The sequence below is a fragment of the Antechinus flavipes genome, chromosome 1, assembly GCF_016432865.1.
Source record: "Antechinus flavipes isolate AdamAnt ecotype Samford, QLD, Australia chromosome 1, AdamAnt_v2, whole genome shotgun sequence".
Taxonomy (NCBI): Eukaryota; Metazoa; Chordata; class Mammalia; order Dasyuromorphia; family Dasyuridae; genus Antechinus; species Antechinus flavipes.
The window spans coordinates 316450541-316477313 of NC_067398.1; the positions used below are offsets into that span (position 1 = coordinate 316450541).

Sequence of the window (26773 nt, forward strand, 5' to 3'; positions counted from 1 at the left end):
TGGGAGATCAAACATTCTATATGAGGAATAGCAAGAAAGTCAGTATAATTGTATTGTAGAGTGAATGGAGAATGGAAATGTTTAAGAAGACTAGTGATGTCAGAAGTAATATTATAGAAGGGGAAAACACAGAAATTATTTTTGTCCTTTCTGATCAGCCCATGGAATCAAAGAATTCAGAGCAGAAAGGGACCTTAGTCAACCTCTTAATTTTACATTTAAGGCAACTGAAGATTAGAGTAGTGAAACTATCTGAGGTTACAAAGTAGTGGAACTCAAAGAGGGGTAGAATAGGAATTTGAACCTCAGAACTTCTGACTTTACATCTGGAACCCCACACCTTATCTTGCAAAGCAATGACTTCTTGTGGTCACTCCTAAAAACCTGTAATTTTTAGATAAGGACTATGTTAAAGGGATATTATTCCTTTCCACAGACTATAACTCTTTAAAGTGACATTTAGGTAGACTATTTAGCAAGGTTTTAACAGAGAGATTGAAAGCAATTTTATTATGTGATCAAACACGTGACCAGCAGGACAGAGGAAGAAGGGGTGACTTGGAGAGGATGGGGTAGGCAGAACTAGTGACAGACTGAAAATCGGGATGATTCTTAGCACATTATAGGGTTCCCAAATCACATTCAACCACCACCCTTCTAGAGAGATTTTTCTTTTTAACTGTTGGTTTGAAAAGTTCTCATGATTCAACAACCAAAAGTTCTATGGAAAATTCTGAGCGATGTTCTTGAACAATACAGATGAAAAGAATCTTGATAACTAAACTGCAAAAAGGAGGAAATTAAAACAGAAGAAAATAAATGACTATTTCCTCTCATTTTCTCAATTAGGCATCAATGACTGAACAAAAGAAGGAAGTATTATAGGCTCCTAAAATGCCTCACTGTTTGGAAAGCACGTCTGTTTTTATCTGGGCACTGCCAACACTCATCTCATTCAAGTCTCTCAGTTGATGACTGATGGCTGGCATGGGTTTTAGACTAAGACAGTTGGGATTCTTCAGAGCAATCCAGGGAGAAAATCATGGAGGGGAAAGTATAATTGGAAGTAGTTAAAGAAATCTCCATCCATCTGAGACACTTTAGAATTGTGAGAAAGTCTCCTTTTTTTTTTTTTTTAATACATAAATAACTACTCCAGACACAGCACAGATGTCGTTTCTTTTTCTCTGTAGTGCATATCTGGAGCTCCCTGGAATTTGGATCAAACTGAGAGAATTTAGGTTTCTTCAGTCCCCTATCCATAATGATTCCAAAGAATCTTGGATTTGATGCCACAGGAACTGGGTTCCAATTCTGGTTCTGTAAGTCACTTCCAGTGATTACTATATAAGCACTTCTCTTTGGAGTTCTTTTTGCATTTAGTCTGTAAATCATATAACCTCTCTGTCCTTTGTCATCCTCGATACACAATACTTAGCACTGACATTATGGGCCCCCTTTTTTTGTTATGGGATCACCATAGGAGATTCTGCACATCCTCTTTCCATCAAGCCATTATTATCCATTAATAAATCATTAGGATTGAGTTTATTAGGTAATTTCCTGGCAGGAACAAGTGATGTTGTTCAGGCCATGTCACTTTTCTGAGTCTATTTGTCCATCTAGCCTACCTTTGATATTGATTACCTGTGTGACCTAGATAGGGGTGTTGTGATGAATATTTAACAACAGGCACTTTGAGGGGGAAGCACTCATGACATAATTTTAAATTTAATCTGCATTATCAACATTTTCTCCATCACTTTTCTTTCTTTTTTAAATATATTTTTTATTTTCCCCAGTTACATGTAAAACAATTTTTATATTTCTTTTTAAAACTTTGAGTTTCATATTCTCTCCTTTCTTTTAGAAGGCACATGTAAAGTTATATAAAACATTTCCAATAAATGTAATGTTGAAAAGGAAAAGATAGATTCCCCTACAAAAAACTCTTAAGAAAAAAAATGCCTCAATCTGCATTCAGATGCAATCAGTTCTTTCTCTGGATATGGGTAGCAATTCTTATCATAAGTTCTTCAGAGTAGTCTTGGATTATTGTATTGCTGAGAATAGCAAAGTCATTCACAGTTGATCATCCCACAGCACTGCTTTTACATATACACAGTACATTCCAGTTTGAGTTTTTCTGAGAGCATCTGCTCATCATTTTTCACAGAACAATAATATTCCATCATAATCGTATGCCACAATTTATTCAGCCCTTCCTCAACTAATGGACATTCCCTCAATTTCCAATTCTTTGCTTTGAGAAAGAGAGCTGCTTTAAATATTTTATACATATAGGTTTTTAAAAAATTCCTTTTGGAATTCATGTCTAGTAGTGATATTGTTAGGTCAAAAGATATGTATGATTTTATAGTTCTTTGGGCATTGTTCATATCTTTAGGTTTTCAATGGAGTAATGACTTTTTTTTTTTGTAAATTTGATTCTGTTTCCTGTACATTTGAGTCCTTCTTTAGAGAAATTTGTTTTAAAATTCTTTTTCCAATTACTATTGCTCACTGACTGTCCCTAACTATCTTATATTTGTTTTCTATATATGGATGTATTACACATAGTCTCCGACAGAGATTATTCCATTCTTTCTCTTTGCATCTGTAGCATCTAACGTTTTGTAGATGCTTAAAGAATCCTTTGTGATTGATTACCACCTAGAATTCTGAGAGAAAATATGACTTAGTAGATAAAATGTGGGCTTCTTAATTAGAAAAAGCCTAGTTAAAATACCAATGGTTGTGTGACCCTGGACAAACCACTTGACCTCTCAATGTACCATGCAATTCTGTGGTGTAAGCCTTCCTAGTTGCCAGTTAGTACCTCTTTGTATTGGTAAATGAAGTTTCCTTATTGTTCTCAACTGGAATTCCCAATACCAATGAAATCAGGAACCTGCTTTAGCACAGAACCCATCACATAGTAAGTGCTTGATAAAGGTTTATTGACTTTCAACCCCTTTTAATCCTCTCCTAAAATTTAGAAACCATTAATTTATTAAGATTTAGCTTCTTGATTTGATGAAAACCCAGTGTCACAGAATACCAGAAATGAAAATCTTTTTTCTTCATTTTTCTGTCTAAACCATTAGAGCCATGGGTTTTGGGTCTTTCCAATGGCTACTTGTTATTCTGTTCTCCAAAGTAGATAGTCCATCTATTATATTTCATCCTTCCCATATTATACTCACGGACCTTATTGGGGAGTTTTTCCTTTGTGATGGGAATATACAGGATGGTAGTAATTAATATTTATATAGAGCTTCAAGGTTTATAAAGTACTTTACAAATATCTCATTTTATTCTCATAGTAGGATAGATAGGTACTATTATTCTCATTTTACAGATGAGGAAAATGAGAGAAGAGCGATTACTTAGTCACCCCGTTAATATCTAAAATTTGTCTTGGGTCTTGGATCTTCCTGACTCAAGGTCCCGCATTTTATCCACTGTGCATCTCTTCTGTCCACATCATTATTATCCTTGTAGGAATTAGTTTATTAGGCAGTTTAGCTGGAAGAACTGGGAAGTAATGGTATAGGTAAAGGTAATTTTAATGGGGGAGTTGAAGGGAAGCTATGGGGAGTTCTGAGCAGGTAAGAGTCTGGTAATTTTGAAGAGGAACAATGATATCATGATGTTGGGATATATGACTTGACCTCTGTGTGAATTGGATTAAGTGAGATAGAGTTGCACAAAGTTATCTCTCTCTCCCAGAGTCATCGAAATTCAGGGGCAAGACAAAAATCAAGATTGCTAGCAGTGACCAAGGATGAAATGGATGACCTTCATGTCTTCAGGTCCAACCAAGTTCTAATCACTCCACAGTGTGGTTTCAGCTGTCTTCATGGCCTTTGAAACAAATTGTTTTCACCCACCCATTCCAAGAGAGGTCTTCACTTGCTTGGGATAAATATTCCCTCTAACTTGGTTACCCTCAACCTGATTTAACTTGTCTGCCAAGGTGGTTTTACTGGGGTGTTGCTGCTGTGCCTGTTACAGCTTCTTGGAGCTGTAGGTGAGAAGTGAATGACAGGTGAACACCAAAGGTAGAGGAGGTATTTAAGGAGGACATCTCTGGTGTGGGAGCTTGTCCATTGAGCCCTTTTTGGGGCTGCTCATCCTGTTGTGGTGGTACCTAAAAGTTCTGCCAGGGAGATGGCTCACTTATAAAAATTATATTTGTCTAATGCATAATTTCACCTCAGGATGTACATTTCTGGGGGAAAAATCTTATGATTATAGAATTCCAGCTTTGGAATAAACCTTGAGGTCATCATTTCATACAGCCTTCCCATCTGTGGCAGAAGTCCCTTCCATGACATCTTTGACAAGTAGTTTTCTTAAATTTTTTTCTTGAAATTTTATTCTAAAGTTTTATTATAATTGACTATTAAAAAATTAATAGTATTTTATTTTTCCCAATACATGCAAAGATAATTTTCAACATTCATCTTTGCAAAACCTTGTGTTCCAAATTTTTTCTCTCTCTTTTATTACCCCTCTCCCAAATAGCAAGCAATCTGATATAGATTAAACTTATGCAATTCTTCTAAACATATTTCCATATTTGTCATGCTGCACAAGAAAGATCAGATTAAAAAAAATGAGAAAACAAAACACAAGCAAACAAAGAACAACTACAAAAGTTGAAAATACTATGCTTTTCAGTCTCCATAGTTCTCTCTCTGGATGTGGATGATACTTTCCATTCCAAGTTTATTGGAATTTCCTTGAATCACCTCATTGTTGAAAAGAGCCAAGTCTGTCACAGGTAATCATCACATAATCTTGTTGTTACTGTATATATTGTTCTCTCGATTCTACTCACTTCGCTTAGCATCAGGTCATGTAAGTCTCTTCTGGCCTTTCTGAAATCATCCTGCTGGTCATTTCTTACAGAAGAATAATATTCTATAACATTTATATGCCATAACTTATTCAGTCGTTCTCCAACTGATGGGCATCCACTCAATTTCTAATTGCTTGTCACTACAAAAAGAGATGCTACAAACATTTTCACACATATGGGTTCTTTTCCCTCTTTTATGATCTCTTTGAGAAACAGGCCCAGTACAAACACTGCTGGATCAAAAGGTATGTCCTTTGAGCATAGTTCCAAATTGCTCTCGAGAATGATTGGATGGTTTCACAAGTCCACCAACAATGTATAAGTGTCCCAGTTTTCCCATATCCCCTTCAAAAATTTATCATTATCTTTTCCTATCATCTTCCTGTCATTCTGTCATCAGCTGAGAAGTGTGAAGTGGTACCTCACAATTGTCTTAATTTGCAATAGTGATTTAAATCAGTAGTGATTTAAAGCATTTTTTTCACATGGCTAGAAATGGCTTTAATTTCTTCATCTACCAATTGTCTATTCATAGTCTTTGACCACTTATCTAAATGAGTGTTATGATGAATTGTAAATTGAAGTGGCCTCTCAACCAGTTAGTCCAAGAGACATTTATTAAATGTTCAACATGTTGAGATGGGGGTTTACAATTTACAAAGCTTTCATATGTGTTATCTTGTTTCAGAAAACTGCTTGTGAAATTGGTAATATAAATATTATTCTTCTTTTCTAGACAAGGAAACTGGAGTCCAGAAAAGTTAAGTGACTGCCCAAGTGATTATGTTATAGAACAGTCGTCTTAATTTTGGGTCTATAGATAAGAAAAGCTCCATGAAGTCTATTGACTTCAGAGAGTCTGTGAACCTGGATGTGAAAATCCCCCCAAATCAAATATAATTGTTTTCCTTTGTAGTCCTATGTATTTTACTTTATAAATAAAAAACATTATTTTGTGAAGGGACCCATACATTTCACTAAACTGTTCAAGTCTTCCATGTCACAAAAAAGATTAAGAAAACAAGATCTAGGACTTAAATTTTTTTTTCTCCTTTATGATCATTAAAATATAAATAGTTTTTTTTTGGTTTGGTTATTTTTGGCAATTATTCTTCAGGATATATTTTTTCTTCGTTAGAGGGAAAAATACATATTGAATGCTATATTTATAGGCAGTGTGGTGGCCCAGTGCATAGATGTTGGATATGGAATCAGGAAGACCTGGATTCAAAGTGTTATTCAAAAATCTAGTAGTCATATATCCCCTTGTCAAGTCACTTAAGTTTCTACAACCGTAAAATGGGAATAATAGCAGCACCTACCTCTTAAGGTGGTTGTGAAGATAAAATGAGTTATTTGTAAAACACTTTGCATACCTTAATATGACAACAGAATTGCTGTTATTGCCATTATTAAAGAGGTCTTTTTTTAGGGTTGCAATTTATGCTTGGAGTATTTGATCTTAGGTGGTTTCATGATTTTTAGCACATAGAAATTGGCCTCTTGAAGAAGAGAGTTTGAGCTGTGTTTATATAGAAAGTAATTAAGTTAAATATAATTTGTTTCAACAACTACCTGCTTGCCAACTGGCTCCACCCTGCCAGTAAAAAAAAAAGCTTTAAATGGTATCTTTCCTACCTCTGCTTCCCATGACTTTTCCCATAATTATTTTGAAGGGTCACACCTAGCCCTACCTCCTTGGGCTATTCATGTTGAAAAAGGAACACTTGTGCACACTCCCTTAATGTCTTAAATAGGGTATTGCTTTTTACTGTGAATTAAGTTAAACAGGTGTAATATGTATTTTATTTCATTTTGTTTTTTTTTTTGCATATATCAATGAACTACATAGTGGTTGAATAGTGGACAACAGTTGATTAATATCATAGTAGTGACATGGAATTTAATTAAGGAAGGCCTTAAATATCAAACTGCTTATAAGTTATCACACCGATGAAGAGAAATATGGAAACTATTGCTTGAAATCCTAGAATACCTAACTCAATTCTTAGAAACAAGGTCTTGGAGGTACTGATATTTGTGTGTGTGTGTGTGTGTGTGTGTGTGTGTGTGTGTACATCCTCCTCCTCCTCCTCCTCCTCCTCTTCCTCTTCTTCCTCCTCCTCCTCCTTTGTTTTCTTTCTTCTCCTCCTTCTCCTCCTCTAAATAAATATACACCAGTAAAGTGACACTATGACTTTTGATACTGTGGAGTGAAAGATATTCATGTGGAGTGAAATGGACATAGGAGAGGGGAGATGAAGATTGAGATAATGTTGGGGGAGATGGATATGGAGTTTGGTGGGAAGATGTCTATCCTAATGAAAACGGTCAACACATTCAGAAAGTCAGTCAACAAATACTATATTAATAGTACTTATTACTTACATAGCAAGTAGTGTGGTTGTTGGTGAAGTTACAAAACATAGAGAATATCTTTCATTGTAGCACAGTCTAATCTGCTAACCCAGAAACTACACTTTCATTTTTAGTAATCAGCAATCTTTAAATATTGCAACAAGAAATTTTACATTTATGAAGGACAACAGGAAGAGCATCCACAGTCAGTGAGAGGCAAATATATCCCTAGCACAGAAGAACTCAGATGTCCAAAAAGGTTATGTCTCCTTCAGGGTAATCAGCTTGGAAGCTTTTGTGCATATTCCAACTGTGGTCTATTGGCTACAAACCTTTTTGGAATACCCCTTTTCAAATTGCCTTGAAAGTCTATAACATATTCTTTTGAACATTCACAATGGTTGCAAGTATTTGTTCTTTAAGCATGGTTAATGAACTGAATGGAGTTAAGACCCCAAGGCTGTTAGAACAATCTGTTCTTATGCTTACTTTTGGTAGAATTCTCTTTAGGAGTAGCCCTGGACTGTTTTGCTGAAGTGAGAACACCTGTCTTCCACCCAAGACGGTAACATCTTTGGGTTTGGATTATTCCTATTATTTTTTTCATCATTAATAGTCCCAAACCCAGAATTTTAGGTTTACATGTACTGTGTGCAGAGTCAAGGTGAAAAAATGGGGAAACAACTGGATTTGAAGCCGGGAAGATTCAGGTCGTAGGTTTGGGTTCTGCCTATAAAATGTACTGGCATTGTAACCTTGGGCAAGTTATGTAATCTTTAAGTGCTACAGGTAACTCTGTAAGACTATAAATTTTGGAGGTGCCCACTTATACCAGAGAGAGTTGAGTCACTAAGGAGATTCCTATGCTTAACTCCAGTGCTGCCTTTGGTAACCTTAGAATAGAAATGAATATAATTCATGTCTTTCTGTCTCTTCTTTCTTGATGTTCCTCTTACTAATTTCTAGCAAAAAGGGACACAATCTAAAAATACAAAATATACTAACAATTGTAAGATGTTGCCCATTATAAATCCTGGCAATAGACCCACTCAACTTCACCATAAAGTAATATCTCCATCATCTAATTGAAGAAATTCTGATAAATGCTTGGTATCTTTCAAACAACTGTTGAGTGGCAGATATTCTTGAATAGGATGGGGATTTTAAATGTCACAGAGAAGATGATGTATAGGCAAGCCTTGGAAGAGATCATAGCTAGATGAGAGGTATAGCAAGTATTTGGAATTCCCACAAACCCAGCATATAGTTGAGAGGCAGCATGATATAATGAAAAGAGCTTTTTTCAAATCTTGCTATATTGGACTTTGTTTACAACTGATGAGCATTGTACCTTTCAAAATGTCTATCTTGGAAACTATGTATTTACTTCAAACACTTTGCCATTGTGGTATAAGAAAGTCGAAGAAGCTAGGATTTAAAAAAAATCATTGTGTATACCAATCAGCCAAGCAATCAATTACCTATTATCCATCAGACACTTTGCTGGATGCTGGAGATATCAGATATTATTTCTTAAAGGATCATGCATTTGGAACTGGAAGGGTCTTTGTCTTGTCCAATCCTTTTATTTTACAGATGGAAAAAGTCAGTATGGGAAAAGTTAAGTGATTTGCTCATGATCACCTGGTTAATAAGTGTTTCAGTTATAATTTCATTTGAATTCAGATCTCTGTTTCTCTAACTCTTATTCTCTTTGTCTTCTAGCTGCCTCCAAGGACTAACTTAGTCTTAATCCATTTATTTCAAATCATTGTTTAGCATAATGTCACTATTTGGGCAATTTTGTCCATCACTTTTTTGACCCTCTGAATGGAACCTCTTCATTTCCCCCCTTCTTTTCCCAGCAATTATTTTTATGGTCTGGTGAACTTATGTGCATTTTAACTCCTTTATGATTCAATCTTTTGTAGCAGGATAGAGTAAAGTATATCAGCTCTGGTGTGGAAGAGAAAGGAAACAGAAGAAGTGGAGGGTGTGTATGTAGGAAGAGAAGAAGAAGAAGAAGAAGAAGAAGAAGAAGAAGAAGAAGAAGAAGAAGAAGAAGAAGAAGAGAGAAGAAGAAGAAGAAGAAGAAGAAGAAGAAGAAGAAGAAGAAGAAGAAGAAGAAGAGAAGAAGAAGAAGAAGAAGAAGAAGAAGAAGAAGAAGAAGAAGAAGAAGAAGAAGAAGAAGAAGAAGAAGAAGAAGAGAAGAAGAAGAAGAAGAAGAAGAACAAAGAGGAGGGAGGTGGAGAAAAGAGAAAGAAGGTGGAGGAGCTGGAAGGAGAGATAGGAGGAAGAAATAAGGAAAGAGAGAGACACACATAGACAGAAAGAAGGAGGTTATGCTGAGAAAACAGGCTAGGAGACAGGCTGGCTGGGGGAGGGAGGGAAGCTAAAGCTAAGCAGGAGACAGCAGAGCAAAGCTTGACGCAGCAGCAACAGCATCACAGACAGGGATCTCTCTCTCTCACTCTCTCTCTCTCTCTCTCTCTCTCTCTCTCTCTCTCTCTCTCTCTCTCTCTCTCTCTCTCTCTCGCTCCCCCTCTCCCCGGGTTCATCCCCAGAACCCTCCACTACCCCCCACCCTCGCTTTCTCCTTGCCAGTGTGTGTGTGTGTGTTTCGGTGACGGCGTCACCAGCCCGGGTTCTCTTTGGCGAGAGGAGAGAAGGAAAGGACTGGGAGCTGGGGGGGTGGAGGCGGGGGGAGCGGGGCGGGCGGGAGGGAATCACCAGCCATCGCTCTCACTACCAGCATGTCTGGCCAGCGGCAGCCTCTCCCGCTGCCGCTGCCGCCGCCGCCGCCGCCTCCCCGGGGCTGATCGCGGCCCCATCCTCCCGCCGCTGCCGCTGCCGCTGCTGCTCCCCGGGCAGCCCGCGTGGGTGTCTCCCGGAGGTTTCCCGCTCCCCGGGGCCGCGGTGTATGTTCGCCTCCTGCCACTGTGTGCGGGGAGGCAGGAGGACGATGAAAATGATCCGCTTTAGGAGCTCGAGCATCAAATCGCTCAGCCAGGAGATGAAATGTACCATCCGGCTGCTGGACGATTCCGAAATCTCCTGCCAAATCCAGGTGAGTGCCGGAGGTGTGGGGGACGGTGGGCGGTAGACTAAGGGTTAAAGTGGAAGGGAATGGAAAAGGGAGAAATACGGGGAGAGGGCGATTTCCTTGCTGGAGTTATTCTCATCTTCGAATGTGGGAGCCATATTCGGGAGATCCGGAGCCAGGACAGTGACTGCCGTGCATATGGCATGACCCTTCGTGTCCACACTTGACCCTCCGCCCCCTAATCCCTTCCAATTGGCGTCTGCACGCGCCCCTCCCTCCAGAAACTCGGACATCTAGTGCATCCCCCCCTGTCTCTTTTCCTCTTCCTCTCGCAGCTTGCCGGGAAGGTGCACTTTCATTCACTCAAGCTCCCTTCTCCCCCTTCCCTCCTACAGCTCTGCTCTCTGGGGGTTTCCCTGCACGCGGGCTGGGGGCTATCGAGCAGCCTGAGAAATGGGCATTTTTCCCTCCCAACCCCCTCTCTCCGGGGCTCCGTGCACTTGAACTTAACTTCCAACTCGCCCTTCCTCAGGCTCCCCCGGACGCTGGTGCACGATGCCCAGTGCACCTTGCATCTGTACCTCAGTTCTCCTAGGCTAACCCCTCCCAGTCTCCAGCCCCGCGCCCCGACCCGCCTTCGCGACGGCGTTTACTACTGGGGTGCTCGCAGAGCAGCGAAGTTTCCCCGGGAGTGGGTAGGGTGTGCGCGCTCCCGCCCGGGCAGCCCGGGGAGCTCCAGACTCTCCTTCCAGGCTGGGAAGGGTGCGGGGGAGCACGCTGCTTCTGTTGCTAAAAGAGGAGCTGTCACGTCAGGGTGTTTCTGCGAAAGGAGTGTGAGATGCCGCCGCCAAGGAGCCCAGGGAAGCTTGGATGCCGTGCGGTGGGGGTGGGGGTGAGGGAAGAAGCTCCGTTTTGCATAGTTGTGCAGTTAGTTCTTTCTGGCTGAAGTTTGAGAAGAGGCATCTGGGCCAACGTGCATTGTTGGTTTATGGGATTAAGGGCCCATGATGAATGTGTGTGTACAGCTTGACCCTATTTCATTGAGGGTGCCCCTTCCAAGTGCCCCAAGAATCCTGCCCCTTCCTAGTCATTATTTACAGCATCTTTTAAGGGATTTCCCTATCTCTGTCCTACCCAACGCTAGTGTACATGGCAGGCTCTTTGAAAATTTTAAAAAAAAAACATACTATTCCATTCAAACCCTCTTCTGGCGGGCTGGACACATACTGAACAAAAGAGCTTTCCTCGGTTTTCTTGCGGGAACTGTCACACTATTTTGGACCAGAAAAGTGGTTCTGTTTAAACAGCGTAAACCCGTACGGGTTTAATCTGAGTCGAATTTGCCACTCCCCGATTCCCCTGGAGGAGTCTGGCTTTCAGTGTAATATTCATAAATAATAAAGGCACCAGCAGAATATGTAGTTTTTATGGTACCACCAACTCTGCACAAAGATGGTTGATAGGCATAGCGAGATTAAATTTCTGCGTTTTGCTTTAAGTTGTACAATGGGAGCACATGATTCGGGCAAGGCAGTGGTTGAAAACAGCTATTTGGGGACTGTTTCTGAAAGGACTGATATGAATTCTCTGCTTTTTTAACCCTCTTTTGCGCTATTCTGATGCGAACTAAAACATTCTTTCAAGGCCATAAGTCTTCCTTGCTCAGCCGAATACATCAAAGTATCGCCTGTATTCATACCCCCGCTGTCCTGAGAAGCAACAAAAAATAAAGATTCTTATTGCAGAAGAGTTTGGAAAATGAGGCAATAGAATTTTAGGTCAAAAACTGCTGTTTGTTTATAATTTTTTTTAGAGTTGCTTGGGCTGGTTCTTCACTTAGGGTATTATGGCTATACCTTCAGAATATTTCAGAATAATCCTTATTTCAAACTAAAAAGCATTAGATCATTTATCCTGATTTTTGGCTGAGAAAATCTGATCATTACAATACTTTTGGGACACTTTCCTCTCTCTCAGAAAAGCTGTATATAGCCTATTAAGAAGAATCAAAGTAAATCATAATTATCCTTCGAGATCACAAAGTCATAAAAATGCTCTGAGAATTTCTTATACCCTTGAAGTAGCAGAGATTGAGAGTCATTGTCAGAATTAGAAGTCCCTCAAAGTTTACATTTGTTTTAAGTAAAGAAAGAAAATGATTCCTTCTCCCTTTTGGTTTGAAGAAGAACAAAGCCTGGGACAGTTTAATTTTTTTTTTCCATCCCTTTTGTAGAATCACAGATTTGGGAGACAAACTTTTTTATGTGTAAAGAATTCCTTTCTGAAGGAAGATCCACCTTGATTCTTATTTATAATGGATTAAAATCTTCCCCTTTCCCCTCAAAAAAAGCCCAAAACAACAAAAACTTAGGAAGGGAAAAGAATACTGAACTACGAACTAGAAGGCGAGTTTGGGACTACCACCTGACTCAGAGATCTTGGACAAGTAATTTGACTTTTCCAAGCCTCAGTTCCGTCATTTGTAAAATGAAAAGGTTGGACATGATGTTTGCCAAGATTTCTTCCAGCCAGTTTTATAGACCTATTTTGCACCCGGTGCTGGAGTTGGCTCAGGAACAGCAGGGGATTGCAGACACATGTTTCACTCCTTACTGTAGTTCACAGTGAAGGAAGTCAGCGTGGCAGGCTGTTGCTGAGTTAGCTCTAATGAGTGTGGAAAATTGAATGCCCTATACGGTGGCACAGGGACAGTAATATCCTTGGAATGCTCACTCTCTATCTTTTCCGTGTGAGTGAACATCTTGGATTTTTTTTCTTTAAATGTACAGTTTATTTAAATGAGCTCCTATGGACTGGGTTCTGGAGGATAAAGGGAAGAGAGGTAATGAACTGGGAGAAAGTGGGATGGTGATGGGCATATAGACCTCAGGGGACCTTCTGGTGAATTATAGAAACCATAGAGCTATTATTATTCAGGGTATTTTTAAAAGGAAAAATTAAAGATGTCAAAAACTGGTAATATAAGTTGATGAGGTTGGATGGAGCAACTGGAGAAATGATGGTGATGATTTTTTTTAGGCGGTCCTAATGACTTTTTTTTAAACTCAAAAGTGGATAATTCTTGACGAATTAAAGAATTTAGAATAGTCTAGGGCTCCTACTAGGTTGCCCTCCTCACTTCCTCACATTGCTGAAAAAAACAATGATTGACATGAAATCATTAGGGCATGAAACTTTCAGTTCAATTCAATAAACACTTAACAATTCCTCTGTGCAACACACTGGTGAAGTGCTGAAGAAGGCTGCCAAGATGAATAAGATATAATTCTGGTCCTTGGAAGACTGAAATTTATAAGTGCCAAAAGGAGGCAATAATAATAACTGACATTTATATAGCACTTGAAGAATTGGAAAACACTTTATGTGCAATTATCTCATATGGGCTTCATAATGACTGTAGGAAGTGGTTAGGACAGATATTATGCTTGTTTCATAGATGAAAAAACTAAGACTGAGTTTATCTTGTCCCCTCCTCTCTCCACCACCCCCTCATCCTCTGGGATCCAGTGGCACTGGTCTCTACCATTCCTTTCACAAGACACTTATCTATGTTTTTTCACTGACTAATACATGCCTGGTACTTTTCTCCTCCACACCCTTTAGGCTTCCCTGATTCCTTTAAGCCTCAGCTGGAATCCCATCTTCTATCTTTCTTGTCTTCCCACTGAGATTATCTCCAATTTATCCTCTATATACATCTCCTATGTACTTGGTTGTTTGCTATTGTCTCTTATTAGCTTGTGAGGGCAGGGATTGTCTTGACTTTTTTCTCTACAGCACTTAGCACAGTGGTTGGCATTTACTAGGCACTTAATCAGTGCTTCTCACTTGATTGCTGTTTTTCTCCATGTTTTATTCTCCAAAATTAAGTTCCTAGCCATAGATGTGGGTTAAGCTGCTGGGCCAAAGGTCAAGGAATAATTTTTGATGTGGCTCTTTAAGTCAGAGTGAGGGTGAATAAAATACCATTCTCCCCCCCCCCCCCATGCTATCTTCAGGGGGGGAACATTTGTTCCAGCTCTTCTACTTAGTGCCTGTTAAGATGTACAAATTTAGAGACATGTACACTCAAATGTACATATGGACTATTTGTGCCTGACCTGGGGTAAAGCATTCCCAAGCTTCTATTGGTCTCATTAGATATAACTGGACACGTTGACTCCAACATGGTTGTAATTTTGGTCCTTTTTAAGAATGAAGGACAAATCACTTTACTTTGTGATCTTGGGTGAATCACCTTGTGCCTCAGTATCTTCATCTGTAAACTCAAAGGGTTGGTTGAGACCAAAAATTCTTAAATGCTTTTAGTTATAGAACCTTGGATTTGGTTAAACCTATAGAGTCCTTTTCAGAACAATGATTTTTAACTATATGCATAGAAGTACAAGGGGAATGGATTATTGAAATGCAGTGATCTATCTATCTATCTATTTATCTATCTATATATGTATATGTATAAATCCTCCAAGGCAAGAGAGCAATTTCACTGACTCCATATCAATGATTTTTAATTTAGATTATCTCCAAGGTCCCTTCAGCTTTTAGTTTAGATGATCTCCAAGGTCCCTTCAGCTCTTAAGTCATTAAACTGATGATTTGACCATATTTTTGTCTGTGATTTTTTCATTCAGACACATCATAGATCAGTGCAGGATCAAGCATGTAGTTGGTTTGTTTGTTTATTTATTTAGCCAAGGAGTAGCTTTTTAAAAATGCTTATTTCAAAGGGTTTGCTGTTGAGAAGGCGGTTTGGCAATGAATAATTTCAAAAAGGAAACAACTTACTGGGCATATTCATGGGGAAGCATTGCAGTTAATTACTAGATGGCATGTGTAATCCTGAATATTGTGGTATGTTTTTCTTTGGATCCAAAGTGCTGATTCTGTAAACATTTTCCTTTGATTGTGAATGTTTAGACTAAGTGTTGGAAAGAGTCAGCAGTTCCCCTAGATTTATGTGGTGATATAACTTATAGGGTAGCTAGGTGATATAGTCGGAGTCAAGAAAGACTCATCGAGCTTAAATCTGATCTTAGATACTTAACTCTCTCTGCCTCAGTTTCCTCATCTGTAAAATGAATTGGAGAAGGAAATGGCAAACTACTGCAGTATCTCTGCCAAGAAAACCTCAAATGGGAGTAGAAAGTCAGGCGTGACTGAACAACAATAAAAAATAGTAACTTCTAGAGGACTAGCCCTGGGAAAAAATAAAGGTTGAGATAAGGCTCAGAGGAAGAATTTCCAAAGATGAGCATTTGAAGGGATAATTCTAACATTATCTTCCCCAGCATCTCTCACAACAACCTGTCTTCTCACACAGGTAATCACATTTCAGGTTCTCATCCCCCTTTGCCCAGATTATTATAATGGACTCCTAATTGGTCTTCCTGGTTTAACTTTTCTCTCATCCCAGACCATCCTTCACACAACTGCCAAACTGATTTTCCTTAAATTTTGTACTGATCATTTTACTCACCTTTCAATCAATTTCTATGTTCCTTAATGCCTCTCAGAAAAAATGCAAACTCTTCTGTTTAGCTTTTAAGGCTCTGTACAATTTGCTTTCAACCTTTAGATTCACTGTATATTAATTTCTATCTGGATTGCTTTCTGAGATCCAATCGAACTGGTTTGCTTTTTTGCTATGATAATGCATCTTCCATCCTTATGACTCAGAATGCCCTCCTTCCTCAATTCAGCCTCATATAATCTTTATCTTCCTTTGAGACTCATCTTGAGCATCACTTCTAAATGATTCCCTTTCTTATTTGAATTGCTATTTTAGATCTGAAACTATTTTAGATTTAATCAGTAATACTTATATAAGAGATATACTATATATAAACTATTTTAGATTTATTTGGTAATGTTTATGTATGAGATATACGTTATATAATATACGACATAATAATAAATATTATATAATACTTATATACCTATATGCAAGACTATATTAACAGCAATGAAGAAGGAATATTGAATGCTAAATGTATCTTTGTCCTTCCACTTGAAGTATCCTACTTGGTACTCTATTGTATGCCATGGGTTTTGCTTGGGAATTTGGATTTTTAATTAAATAAGAAGCTTAGTGTAGTAATTTAGACATTATTACAGCTATTCAGTAAATATTTTGTCAATTGTTTAAATTATTTTTGCTAAATGATAGGGTTTTTAGTCTTATTCTTTAGTCATGAAAAATGGGATAGGATGAAGTAATGAAAATAGATAAAAAAATCAGGATACATATTGTGATGGCTCTGATGCCAACCAGTTGTGTTGCCTTCATCTTTAGAATAAAAAGGGAGAATGAAATGATCTCTAAGGTAGATTCTCGTTCTAAAATTCTCAGTGTGTGTATGTATCTAAGTGTTTATTGGATTTTTTTTTACTGGTTACTGTTTACCACAGTATTTCTTACTTTTATGAAGTTGCCTGGGGACACTTTGAAGTTAAATAGCTTGTTAAGGGTCACTGTGTCAGGATGTATAAGAACTCATCGGCATTGAGCCCTGCATCTCCTTATTCTAAGGCCGACTTTCATCTCTCAGACCATCCTATCTGTGATGGTGTAGAATTGTGTTTAATAAAGGAGGCAGCTAAGTAGTCTAGTGGATAGAGTGCTGGGCTTAGAGTCAGGAGGAACTCGTGTTTAAATGTGGCTCTGATACTGTGATCTTGAGCAAGTCATTTAACTTTGTTTTAATCTACTGGAGGAGGAAATGGCAAATCACTCCAGTTTCTTTGCCAAGAAAATCTCTTAGTTGTAGACACAACTGAACAATAGCTTAATAAATGTTCGTTAAATTGAATTGGTTCTATGATAGCTAACTCTAAGCCTTGAATATTACTCGTATTTTCAGAAATCTTTTCTGAACTTAATTCCTTTTTATTTTCTCATCATTGAAGGATTAACCTTTCCCCCCAATCAACATACTGGCTTAATCATGTTTTAATATTAACATTATCATAACAAGTATCCACACCTAAGGGCCATGGCCAATGCATTTTCTATTTATTAAAAAAAATTCTAGGCAGCTAAATTCCAAGAGGAGCAAAAAATTGGACAATTTCTTGGCAGTTTGTTATTTTGGAATTTAACCCATATTTTCTAAGTATTAATTCAGCTTTCTAGTGGGCTGAGAGACAGCTGGAACACTTTTCTTCAGATTATTTAAGAAGAATGTTTGTAGAGCCCTCACAGTTTTAATTCTTCTTCTTGTCATAGATCAGAGGTTTAGAGTTGGAAGGGACTGCTTAGATCTAATCTTCAAACTTCCTTATTTTTACAAACGAGGTATCTCAGGCCTTGACAGGTCATTTAGGTGATAACTAACATAACTGATGTGAATCTGGGTCCTTTGGTTCCAAAGTTCATGTCTATTCTGCTACATTAAGGAACCAAATGCCCTTGGCTTCTCATACTTAACTAATTATTTACTAGAAGATGCTTTAAGCAAATATATGGAAATGTGGTCATACACTAATCTTATAAATAGTAAGAAAACCCTTTAACCATCAGAGCCTCTTTGTGGAATTTTACATAGATCTAATTTATATTCACAAGCATCCCATTTCTTCCTTTAACAACTCATCCTCTTGGTCGCCCTATCATATTACTTCATGATGTGATTTGTGGGTACTCCCAGTAAGTGAAAAAGGGCATAATTTGTGTCTTAATGGGAATTGAAATAGAAAATTTTGTTTTAGATTCATCTCACAGCCAATGAGTCTCTTTGAGGTTACGTAGGTTTACCTAGGTTGATCTTGAGAAGCAAACAGTTTATGGCCAAAGCCATCCTTGAACCACTCAGTGCCTGATAAAAGCCATTAGAGCTTGTCCTTGAAGCATTGACCTGGTATGGCTATACCATGATGGATAATATAGGATTTGGTAAGAGCCCTATTATTATTGAGTTGAGAAAATATAAGGATCTGACTACAGAACATAGAATATGGTGAAAACTGAATAGGAAGTGGATATATGGGGGATGCACAGTACATGAAAGATCTTAAGAGCCATCTTCTAGTTAATAAAAGTTCAACTCATTTCTTTGAAGTCTTAGGCAGGGACCGGTGACTTCATAGAGAGGCCATGTGGTAAAATAATGGAACTGGACCACTAATCCAGGGATCTGGATTCTAGTCCTGCTTCTGTCAACTAATTAGTAAATCAACCTTGATTTAAGTGAAAAAAAAAATCAATTAACTTCCCTAGCTCAGTTTTTTCACCTATAAAATGAAGAGAATGACCTCTGGTATCCATTTTAATTGTAGATGTATAATCTTAAAACAAGAGTTTTAGCTCTGAGTCTATGAACTTGTCTTTTAAAAACATTGTAGTAACTGTTATTTCTTTTTCAATAATTTTTTGTTGATGATTTTTGTTTTTTACTTTGTCACAGTATCCTATGTATATCTCTCCTTCCTTCGGAGTCATCACATATGACAGATTAATTTTTTTTCAAGAGAAAAATCAAGTCAGTGCAACAGATTGATACATTGAAAAAGTCTGAAAACATGTGCAATATATAAAGAAAGATTGTGGACCTCCTACCTAGACAAAAGGATAATTTAGGGGGTGTCCTCTCATATTTCTTTATTCAGATCATATTTGAGATTTCTAATTTTGTTACATTTACTTTTGATTTTTCCATTTACATTGCTGTAGTTGATGTTTTCTTGCTTCTGCTTGCTTCACTCTGTATCAGTTCACATAGATCTTTCCATGTTCCTGATCACCATATTTCAATATAATTAATTATCTTTGTAGTTCTATGTACAGCTAAGTGATGCAGTAGTTAGAGTGTTGAACCTGGAGTCAGGAAGATTCAAGTTTGAATCTGGTCCTCAGGCACTAATTGAATGACCATGGGCATGTCAATTAATCTTTGTTTGCCTCAGTTTTCCTCATCTGTAAAATGGGAAAATAATACTAACTTTCAGGATTTTTTAAACAGATAAAATATGATATTTGTAAAGTGCTTTATGTACTTTAAAGCACTATGTAAATACTAGTCATTATTATGTATTAAATGCAATTAAAATATTGTATTAAAATGGAAAGGAAACAAGCATTTATCAAGCATCTGCTATGTGCTAAGTTCTTTACAAATATTATTTCTTTGATAGAAGAGGTCCATAGGCTTCACTACTCCGTCAAAGGGGCAACCATCAGTTAAGTATCCTTTTCTTAAGATGATCTCTAAAGTGTCTTGCAATTTCAAAACTCTGTGATTTTATATCAAACATATACATAACCAAGAAGAGAGGATTACTTTCATGATTGTCACGAGAGATGATTACTTTCCTGATTGACTGCAGTTAATTTAGGATTTTATCTCTTGACTTCTGCTGGACATTAATGATAATTTTGCAGAAAGAGAGACTGAGCTGAACTATTTCTGCTTTTAAAAAAAATTAAGTCTACATAGTTTGAATGTTATTGTCTGGATAACTGCTGATCGCAGTGGCTTTTAGAAGAAATGCATTTTGGACCTCCAAGCTTTCACGTGACTGAAATGCTGCCAAACTCACTCAAAGCCTTTTTAGTGTTTCCATGTTGAATACTCAGTCGGTCCTCTTAATGTTAAAAATGCATACGTATATGCATATGTACATATACACATAATGTAACATTAACATGTAAATGTAATATGCCATTTGTGAATGCTATAATATCAAGTATTATTTTTTCAGTTAAACTGTAACAAAAGACACTATTTGTTCAGCTAGAATAAAGTGATAAAGATATGGAAAGCAGATTGTTAAGTCCCATTTTGAATTAATTTAATTTCAGCCAATAAACATTTATCAGATATCTATAAAGTCCAATATACTGTGCACAAAGATAACTTAGGTGGGGTCCTAGCTCTTCATCTAACAATTTGTATAAGTACTAATTAAGCACCTACTATGTTCAAGTCCTGGAGTAGCTACATGGCACAATGAATAGAGTATTGGGCAAGAAGTCAGGAAAAATCATCTTTCTGAGTTCATATATAACCTGGACAAATCATTTAATTCTGTTTGCCTCAGTTTTCTCATCTATAAAATGAGCTGGAGAAGGAAATGGCAAGCCATTCCAGTATCTTTGCCAAGTATATTCTAAATGGAGTACAGTTTTAGAATTGGTCAAGTGGAGAATCTAATATGATTTTTACAGTGGTGAGTGATAGGCTGATGAATGTTCTCTCCACCCTCTGTGACAGAGTGCAAAATGAGATTTGTAGTCAAATGGATCAGAAAAAAGTTATTATTGTGGTCAGTAGCCATTAAGGACAGGTTTTGCAAATGTCAACATGGAACTGTTAAGCCTTCTGCATCAAGAATATAAGGGTATTGGGTTTTAAGACGTCAGTGTTGGAAGGAATGGAAAGCTTTCAAATTCTTATGAAGGCATCTGTTTCCCAAGTGTTTTTCTGGCACAGATTGACAGACAATTTGGAGAATTTCTGATAGGTGCTAATTAGGTGCTAACAGGAGAAAAACAACTTCAAGGATCATCAATATAGTTACCCTTTCCAATGACACAGACTGCTCTTTATGAATTACTGTGGCTGAAAAAGTTCACCGAAATCTCTGAGTTGGGAGGAACCTCAGAGACTGTTCAATCTAATCCATCCCCAAGTAAGAGTCCTTTCTCTAACCTTCCCCAGAAAGTGACCATCCAGATTCTGTTTGAAAACCCATTGAGACATTGAGAAGGACTTTAAAGAGAGAGTGAGAGGCAGTGGAGACTCGTGAATAGAAGAGGGCTTGGAGTCACCTTGAGGAACCAGGAATACTTGAGTTCAAATTCCACTTCAGACATTTAATATCTGGGCAAGTCACTTTACCTCAGCATCTCAGTTTCCCCTTTTATAATATAATGGGTTGAACTCAATGATTTCTAAGGTCCCTTCTAGCTCAAGATCTGTGATTTTAATAACAATCAATAAATATTTTATTTATTATATATAATAATTATAATAATAATAATTTCCCATTATTGAGCTCATGGGAAAAATGCCATTGTCCCATATCTAAAGATGGATATTTTAAAATTGAATATTGCCAATGATAGAAAATCTTATGGAATTACGAATAATTAGAAAAATGAAGGGGCTGTGTTGCAATTCATGCTTATGGTGATACATATACTAGAGTGCTTTTTAAAGCCAGTGCTAGATTGGCTTCTTCCCTGATAACTTAACAGCAATTGAGGGAAACTCTGGCCACATTACCGAAAAACAAGGTAATGTGCTAACTGGAGTGGACAGACTTGGCAGTCACCAAAGTGATGGTCAGTGTTGTCATTTGCAGAAGTTACCTTGCCTACAGGAAATGTCTCACAGCCCTAAACATGGGTTAGATTTTGAATTATTTGTTCTAATCATCTTCCTGAAGAGGTATAAGAAAAATGGAGTGAGATTTCCAGAAAGACATAGCTTCTAATGCTCAGAAAACTAAAAAAAGTATTTTTTTATTAAATTTTTTAGGGGTAAAAACTTTATAAGAATCCTGACAATCCTTTACTATTATTTTCGACAGTTTGGAGTAATTTAAATTTTCCAGGACAAGAATTCCCACGCCATGATATATTTGCCAGGGGATGGTGTACCAAACTATTCATCCCATATATTCCAGTTTTGGTTCAGTTTGTAAGCTAATAACATTTTTCATTTATGGTTAAATACCCTTTAGTGGGAATATTGAATCCTCTGTGGATATATTATTAAAATTTACACTATATATTGTCATTGGAGTGCAACCAATGGTCATATTTTAAGCAATCATAACCTCAAATAGTGAGAATTTGAATGTGTGTGATCCCTTTAGGGAAATTAGTTTTCAGGACCTGCTTAGTACTTTACGTAATTTTTTTTTATTTGAGTTTTACTCCGTGAGACAAGTACTGTAGATATTATCCCCATTTTACAGATGAGGAAATTGAGGCTTAGAAAGCTTATGTTACTTGTCCAGAGTTAGACCGTATTAGAGTGGGATTTGAATCCACTTATTTCTGACATTAAGTTCTGCACTCCCATCTCCTATATAGATAATAGACATCTAACTTAGTAGGTAATCATTCAATTAGTCAGCAAAAATTTATTAAGCATCTAATGTATGCCAGAGGGCTACGGATACAAATACAAAGAATGAAACAATTCCTACTCCCAGGGAGCTTATCTTCTAAGACTTTTTTCAGATCTTGCCCCAGATACTTACTGTGTTAAAAAAACCTACCTCTTTCAGGCTTAGCTGCCTGATCTATTAAAGTTGGAATAATAACTTCTACTGCATAGTGTTGTTGTGAGGATCAAAACAGAAAATTTATGTAAATTGCTTCACATACCTTAAAGCACCATATAAATTCTAGTTATTATGATGAGAGATAGGTAAGTTGGGGAGCAGATAAAGCATTGAACCTGGAGGGAGGAAGACCCCAAATCTAACATGTCCTTAGACACCTGCTAGCAGTGTGACTTTAAATTCCTTTGTCCTCAGTCTTTTCAACTGTAAAATGGGGATAATAATAGTTGTTGTGAGGATCAGATGAGAATATAAAGCACTTGTCATGTAGTAAGCACTACAGAAATATTGTTTTTATCACCAGCACTAGCACCACAGCAACATCAAACTGCCTTTCTAATACTCAAGTCACTTGGGTATCGTGCTTGCTTTTCATTCATTCCCTTACAGCCTAGAGGTCCTGCTGTAACTACCCAATTCCTCTGTTGTCTCCTCTCTCCTTCCTCCAACTCCCTGTATTTTTTTGTGTTCAAGAATTAAACTTGTATTGAAGAATTGAGCTTAGGTGGCCTGGCTATAGTGTTCTAAGCTTTGGACATGGCTAATTATGGACTGACACATATATGAATATGTACATATATTTATATATGTTTATATCAATAAACTCATATACACAAACAACATATATACCTCTATCTGATACACACACATACATATGTGTTAAAGAATAAAAATGCTAATTAGTAATAACAATAGCAAAATAAGAGTCTTTATATAGTAAAAGAAAGCTATTTGTTAGATCAAGACTAATGCTTGATTAGATATTTCAACACTGCTCCTTGTTTCCTAATGGTGACAATGTGAAATATTTTAAATTCAAACACATTTTCATTTATTCATAAATTGAGATGGGATGAAGATTAAAATATTGTTTAAAATCAACAAAAGATAATAGAGATTGAAAGTTGCATTAATAGAGGCATTATATCCAAAAAAGAGTCACGTGACAATCCTATTATGAAATGTGTTAGCAGGCATTGCCTGGCACATAGTAGGTATTTAATAAATACTTACCGACAAACTGTGCTTTGCCCTAGTCAGATTGTATCCAGAATATGATAGTGCTTAGAGCTGGAAGGGGATTTAGTCCAATCCCTTTTTAAGATGAGAAAAGAGGCTCAGAGAGATTAAAATGATTTGTGCCAAGTTACATAAGTAATATCAGACCTAGAATTTGAGGACTTGGAATCCAGGAGTCTTTCACAGGGAGGAGATTAGTGAACTATAATAAATCGAAATGAGGGAAACTAGACCCAGGGAGTAGGAGGATGAAAACAATGATAACTGAGGATTGGTTGAGGAAATTAGAAATATTTGGCTCTATATATTATATTACATTTGTTACATATATGTATGTAATTTATTTTATTATCTATACAATATATAGCTTTTGTTATAAATATATTTATTTATAATTGTAAACTCATAATTATCTATAACATGTTTAATATTTAATCTGAGAAAGAAAAGACTTAGAAAGGACATGAGTATTTTTTTGAAGGATTGATTTGTGGAAATGGAATAAGATTTATGCAACTCCTATCCTAAGGCCTTTGATATGGGACTCTCTCTGTATTGGTGGGGTGAAAGCTCTTCCTTGAATAAGAGGCAGGACAGAGTTGTTTAGCTAAGACTAGGGGTTACACTTGTTCTATCTGGCCCCAGAAAACCAAACTAGGACCAGTGGGTAAAAGTTGAAGGAAGGCTGATTTAGACCTAATGTGATAAAAATGCTAAATACTTGAATGGATCTGTGATCACATCAGTTTGGTATTTCTACCAGTCATGGAAATTATAGTCCATCCCTGCCTGCCCATCATGTGTCATTCTTGCTTATGTCCTCCAATGAGTTTGTTTGTCACAAGAGGTACATCCAACATGTTGGAGGCCTTTCCTTGCTTTCTTGTTGCATTAGGAAGGTACCAATGAAGCCCTCTGGCTGTCCATCTGTCATCCTTCCCCCTTGCTGTGTGACCAGCTCCTAGTATACATTTATTCCTGCTATACATTTCCTAGATAATAATTTTTCTCTTGATCTTCTTTGAAGTACTTCATTGATGAGATATTACAATCTGATCACACCTAGTCTGTACTTGATGATTGCCCTTTCTGTGATATTTAATTAGTAGGAAGAACATTTTCTTGATAACTAAAACTACTGAAAATTTAATGTTACTAATGGATATAGTAAATTTGCTATTGTTGGAGCTCTTTAAAAAGGGGCTGGATGATCACTCTTTACAAAAGTGGAATCCACTTCTTCAGTTATGGTTGGATTAGAAGACTTTACACACACACACACATATACACAAACATGTATGTTATATATAGTATTTTTTTATCCAATTATATGTAAAGACAAATTTAAACATTTATTTAAAAAAAGTTTGAGTTCCAAATTTTCTCTCTCCCTCTTTCCCCTCATCCCTCCCTGAGATGGTAAGACATTTAATATAGGTTATACATATTCAATCATGCAAAACATTTTACTTAATTAATCATGTTGTGAAAGAAGACACAGACCCAAAAGGAAAAAAACATGAAAAAATACAGAAGATGAAAAATAGTATACTTCAATTTGCATTTAGACTCCCTCAATTCTTTTTCTGAAGATGGATAAAATATTTCATCATGAGTCCTTTGGAATTATCTTGGATCATTGTATTGCTGAGAAGAGCTAAGTCATTCAGAATGGATTGTTGTACAGTATTGCTATTATTGTGTACTGTGTTCCCCTGGGGTTTAAGAGACTTTTAAGAATCTTTCATGTTCAAGATTCCATTATTACGAGTGGATTATATTGTCATTGTATATAATACTGTAACTAGGGCAACTAGGTGATTTAGTGGATTGAGCATTAGGCCTGGAGTCAGAAAGATCAAATCCAGCCTCAGATACTTAGTTGTGTGACTCTGGGCAAGTCACTTAATCCCGTTTACCTTAGTTTCCTCATCTGTAAAATGAGCTGGAAAAAGAAATGGCGAATCACTGTAGTATCTTTGCCAAGAAATCCCAAATGGGGTCACGAAGAATTGTTTGATATGATTGAACAGCTAGCCATTATATATTTTTTAGCTCCTATCTATGCATATCATGAGTTTTCAAAGATGATGACAGAGGTATCATATTATGTAAGTGACCTCTGCTTGGTATATTTGTTCATAGAGCTTTCTGTTTAAGAACATTATTTCCTTTCACTTATGTTTTTCTTGGCATCATTGAATAGAGTATAATGATTCATATAGTTAATTAAACTGAGAACCAGAGAAGTTAAGCAACTTACTTAATTTAAGGTCAAGGCACTTGCCAAAGGCTAAGGATCAAGCAAAATTAGAATTGAAATTTGTCTTGAGTTTTTGATCTGCTGTTCAGTCACCTTTTCCAAAATCAGCCTGCTCTTCTGATAATTCTTAGTTCACATATTGCTGAAGTCTCACTTGCAGAATCTTAAGCATAATGAGTATATTTGTTCAGTAATCTGAACATTCCTTGGCACTGCTCTGTAGAATTGGGATAGATCTTTTCCAATCCAGTGGCCATTGTTGAGTTTTCTAAATTTGCTGGCAAATTGACTGCAACACTTTTGATAGCATTATCTTTTAGGATTTTAAATAGATCATCTGGAATTTTGTCACACCTACTAGCCTTATTGTTAGCAATGATAACACCCTTGTGGTTATTAGTTATGTTAAGACCTTTCTTGTATAATTTTTCCTGTATATTTTTGCCTCCTTTTTTTTTATCTCTTCCACTTCTGTTAAGCCCCAACTATTTTTGCTTTTTATCACACTTATTTTTTCCATGAAATGTTCCCTTAATATTTCTAATTTTTCTCCCTCCCTCCCTCCTTTTCTCCCTTCCTCCCTCTCTTCCTCTTTCTGTCTTTCTCTCTCTCTCTTCATGGTTGGATCAATTCACAAGTTCGCTAATAGTATCAGTGTCACTTTTTCCACACATGCCCTCTAACATCCAACATTTTTCCTTTTTTTTTTTTTCGGTTATTAGCCATTCTGATATCTCTAATTATCATAAAAGATCTTTTGTCTTTATTCATCTATTGTTTTCTATTTTTTTTGTATTGCTTATTAAAAAATACTTTTACCAATTATCTGCAAATCACTCAACATAGTTCTCTTATGACATAACTGGATAATGAGTGAACGGAATTTACTTTTTTTACATCCTGCATTTTT

At 37.0% G+C, this 26773-nt stretch overlaps 1 protein-coding gene across 1 annotated transcript in view; it reads left to right on the plus strand.

Annotated features, from left to right (window-relative positions):
- The first annotated feature begins 9956 nt into the window (after positions 1–9956).
- The window catches only part of FRMD3 (FERM domain containing 3), a 299096-nt gene continuing 282279 nt past the window's right edge, over positions 9957–26773 (plus strand). Inside the window, exon 1 of the mRNA XM_051966415.1 lies at positions 9957–10292. Coding sequence (XP_051822375.1) covers positions 10146–10292 — 147 coding nt within the window. The 5' untranslated portion in view covers positions 9957–10145. The remainder of the gene's footprint in view (positions 10293–26773) is intronic.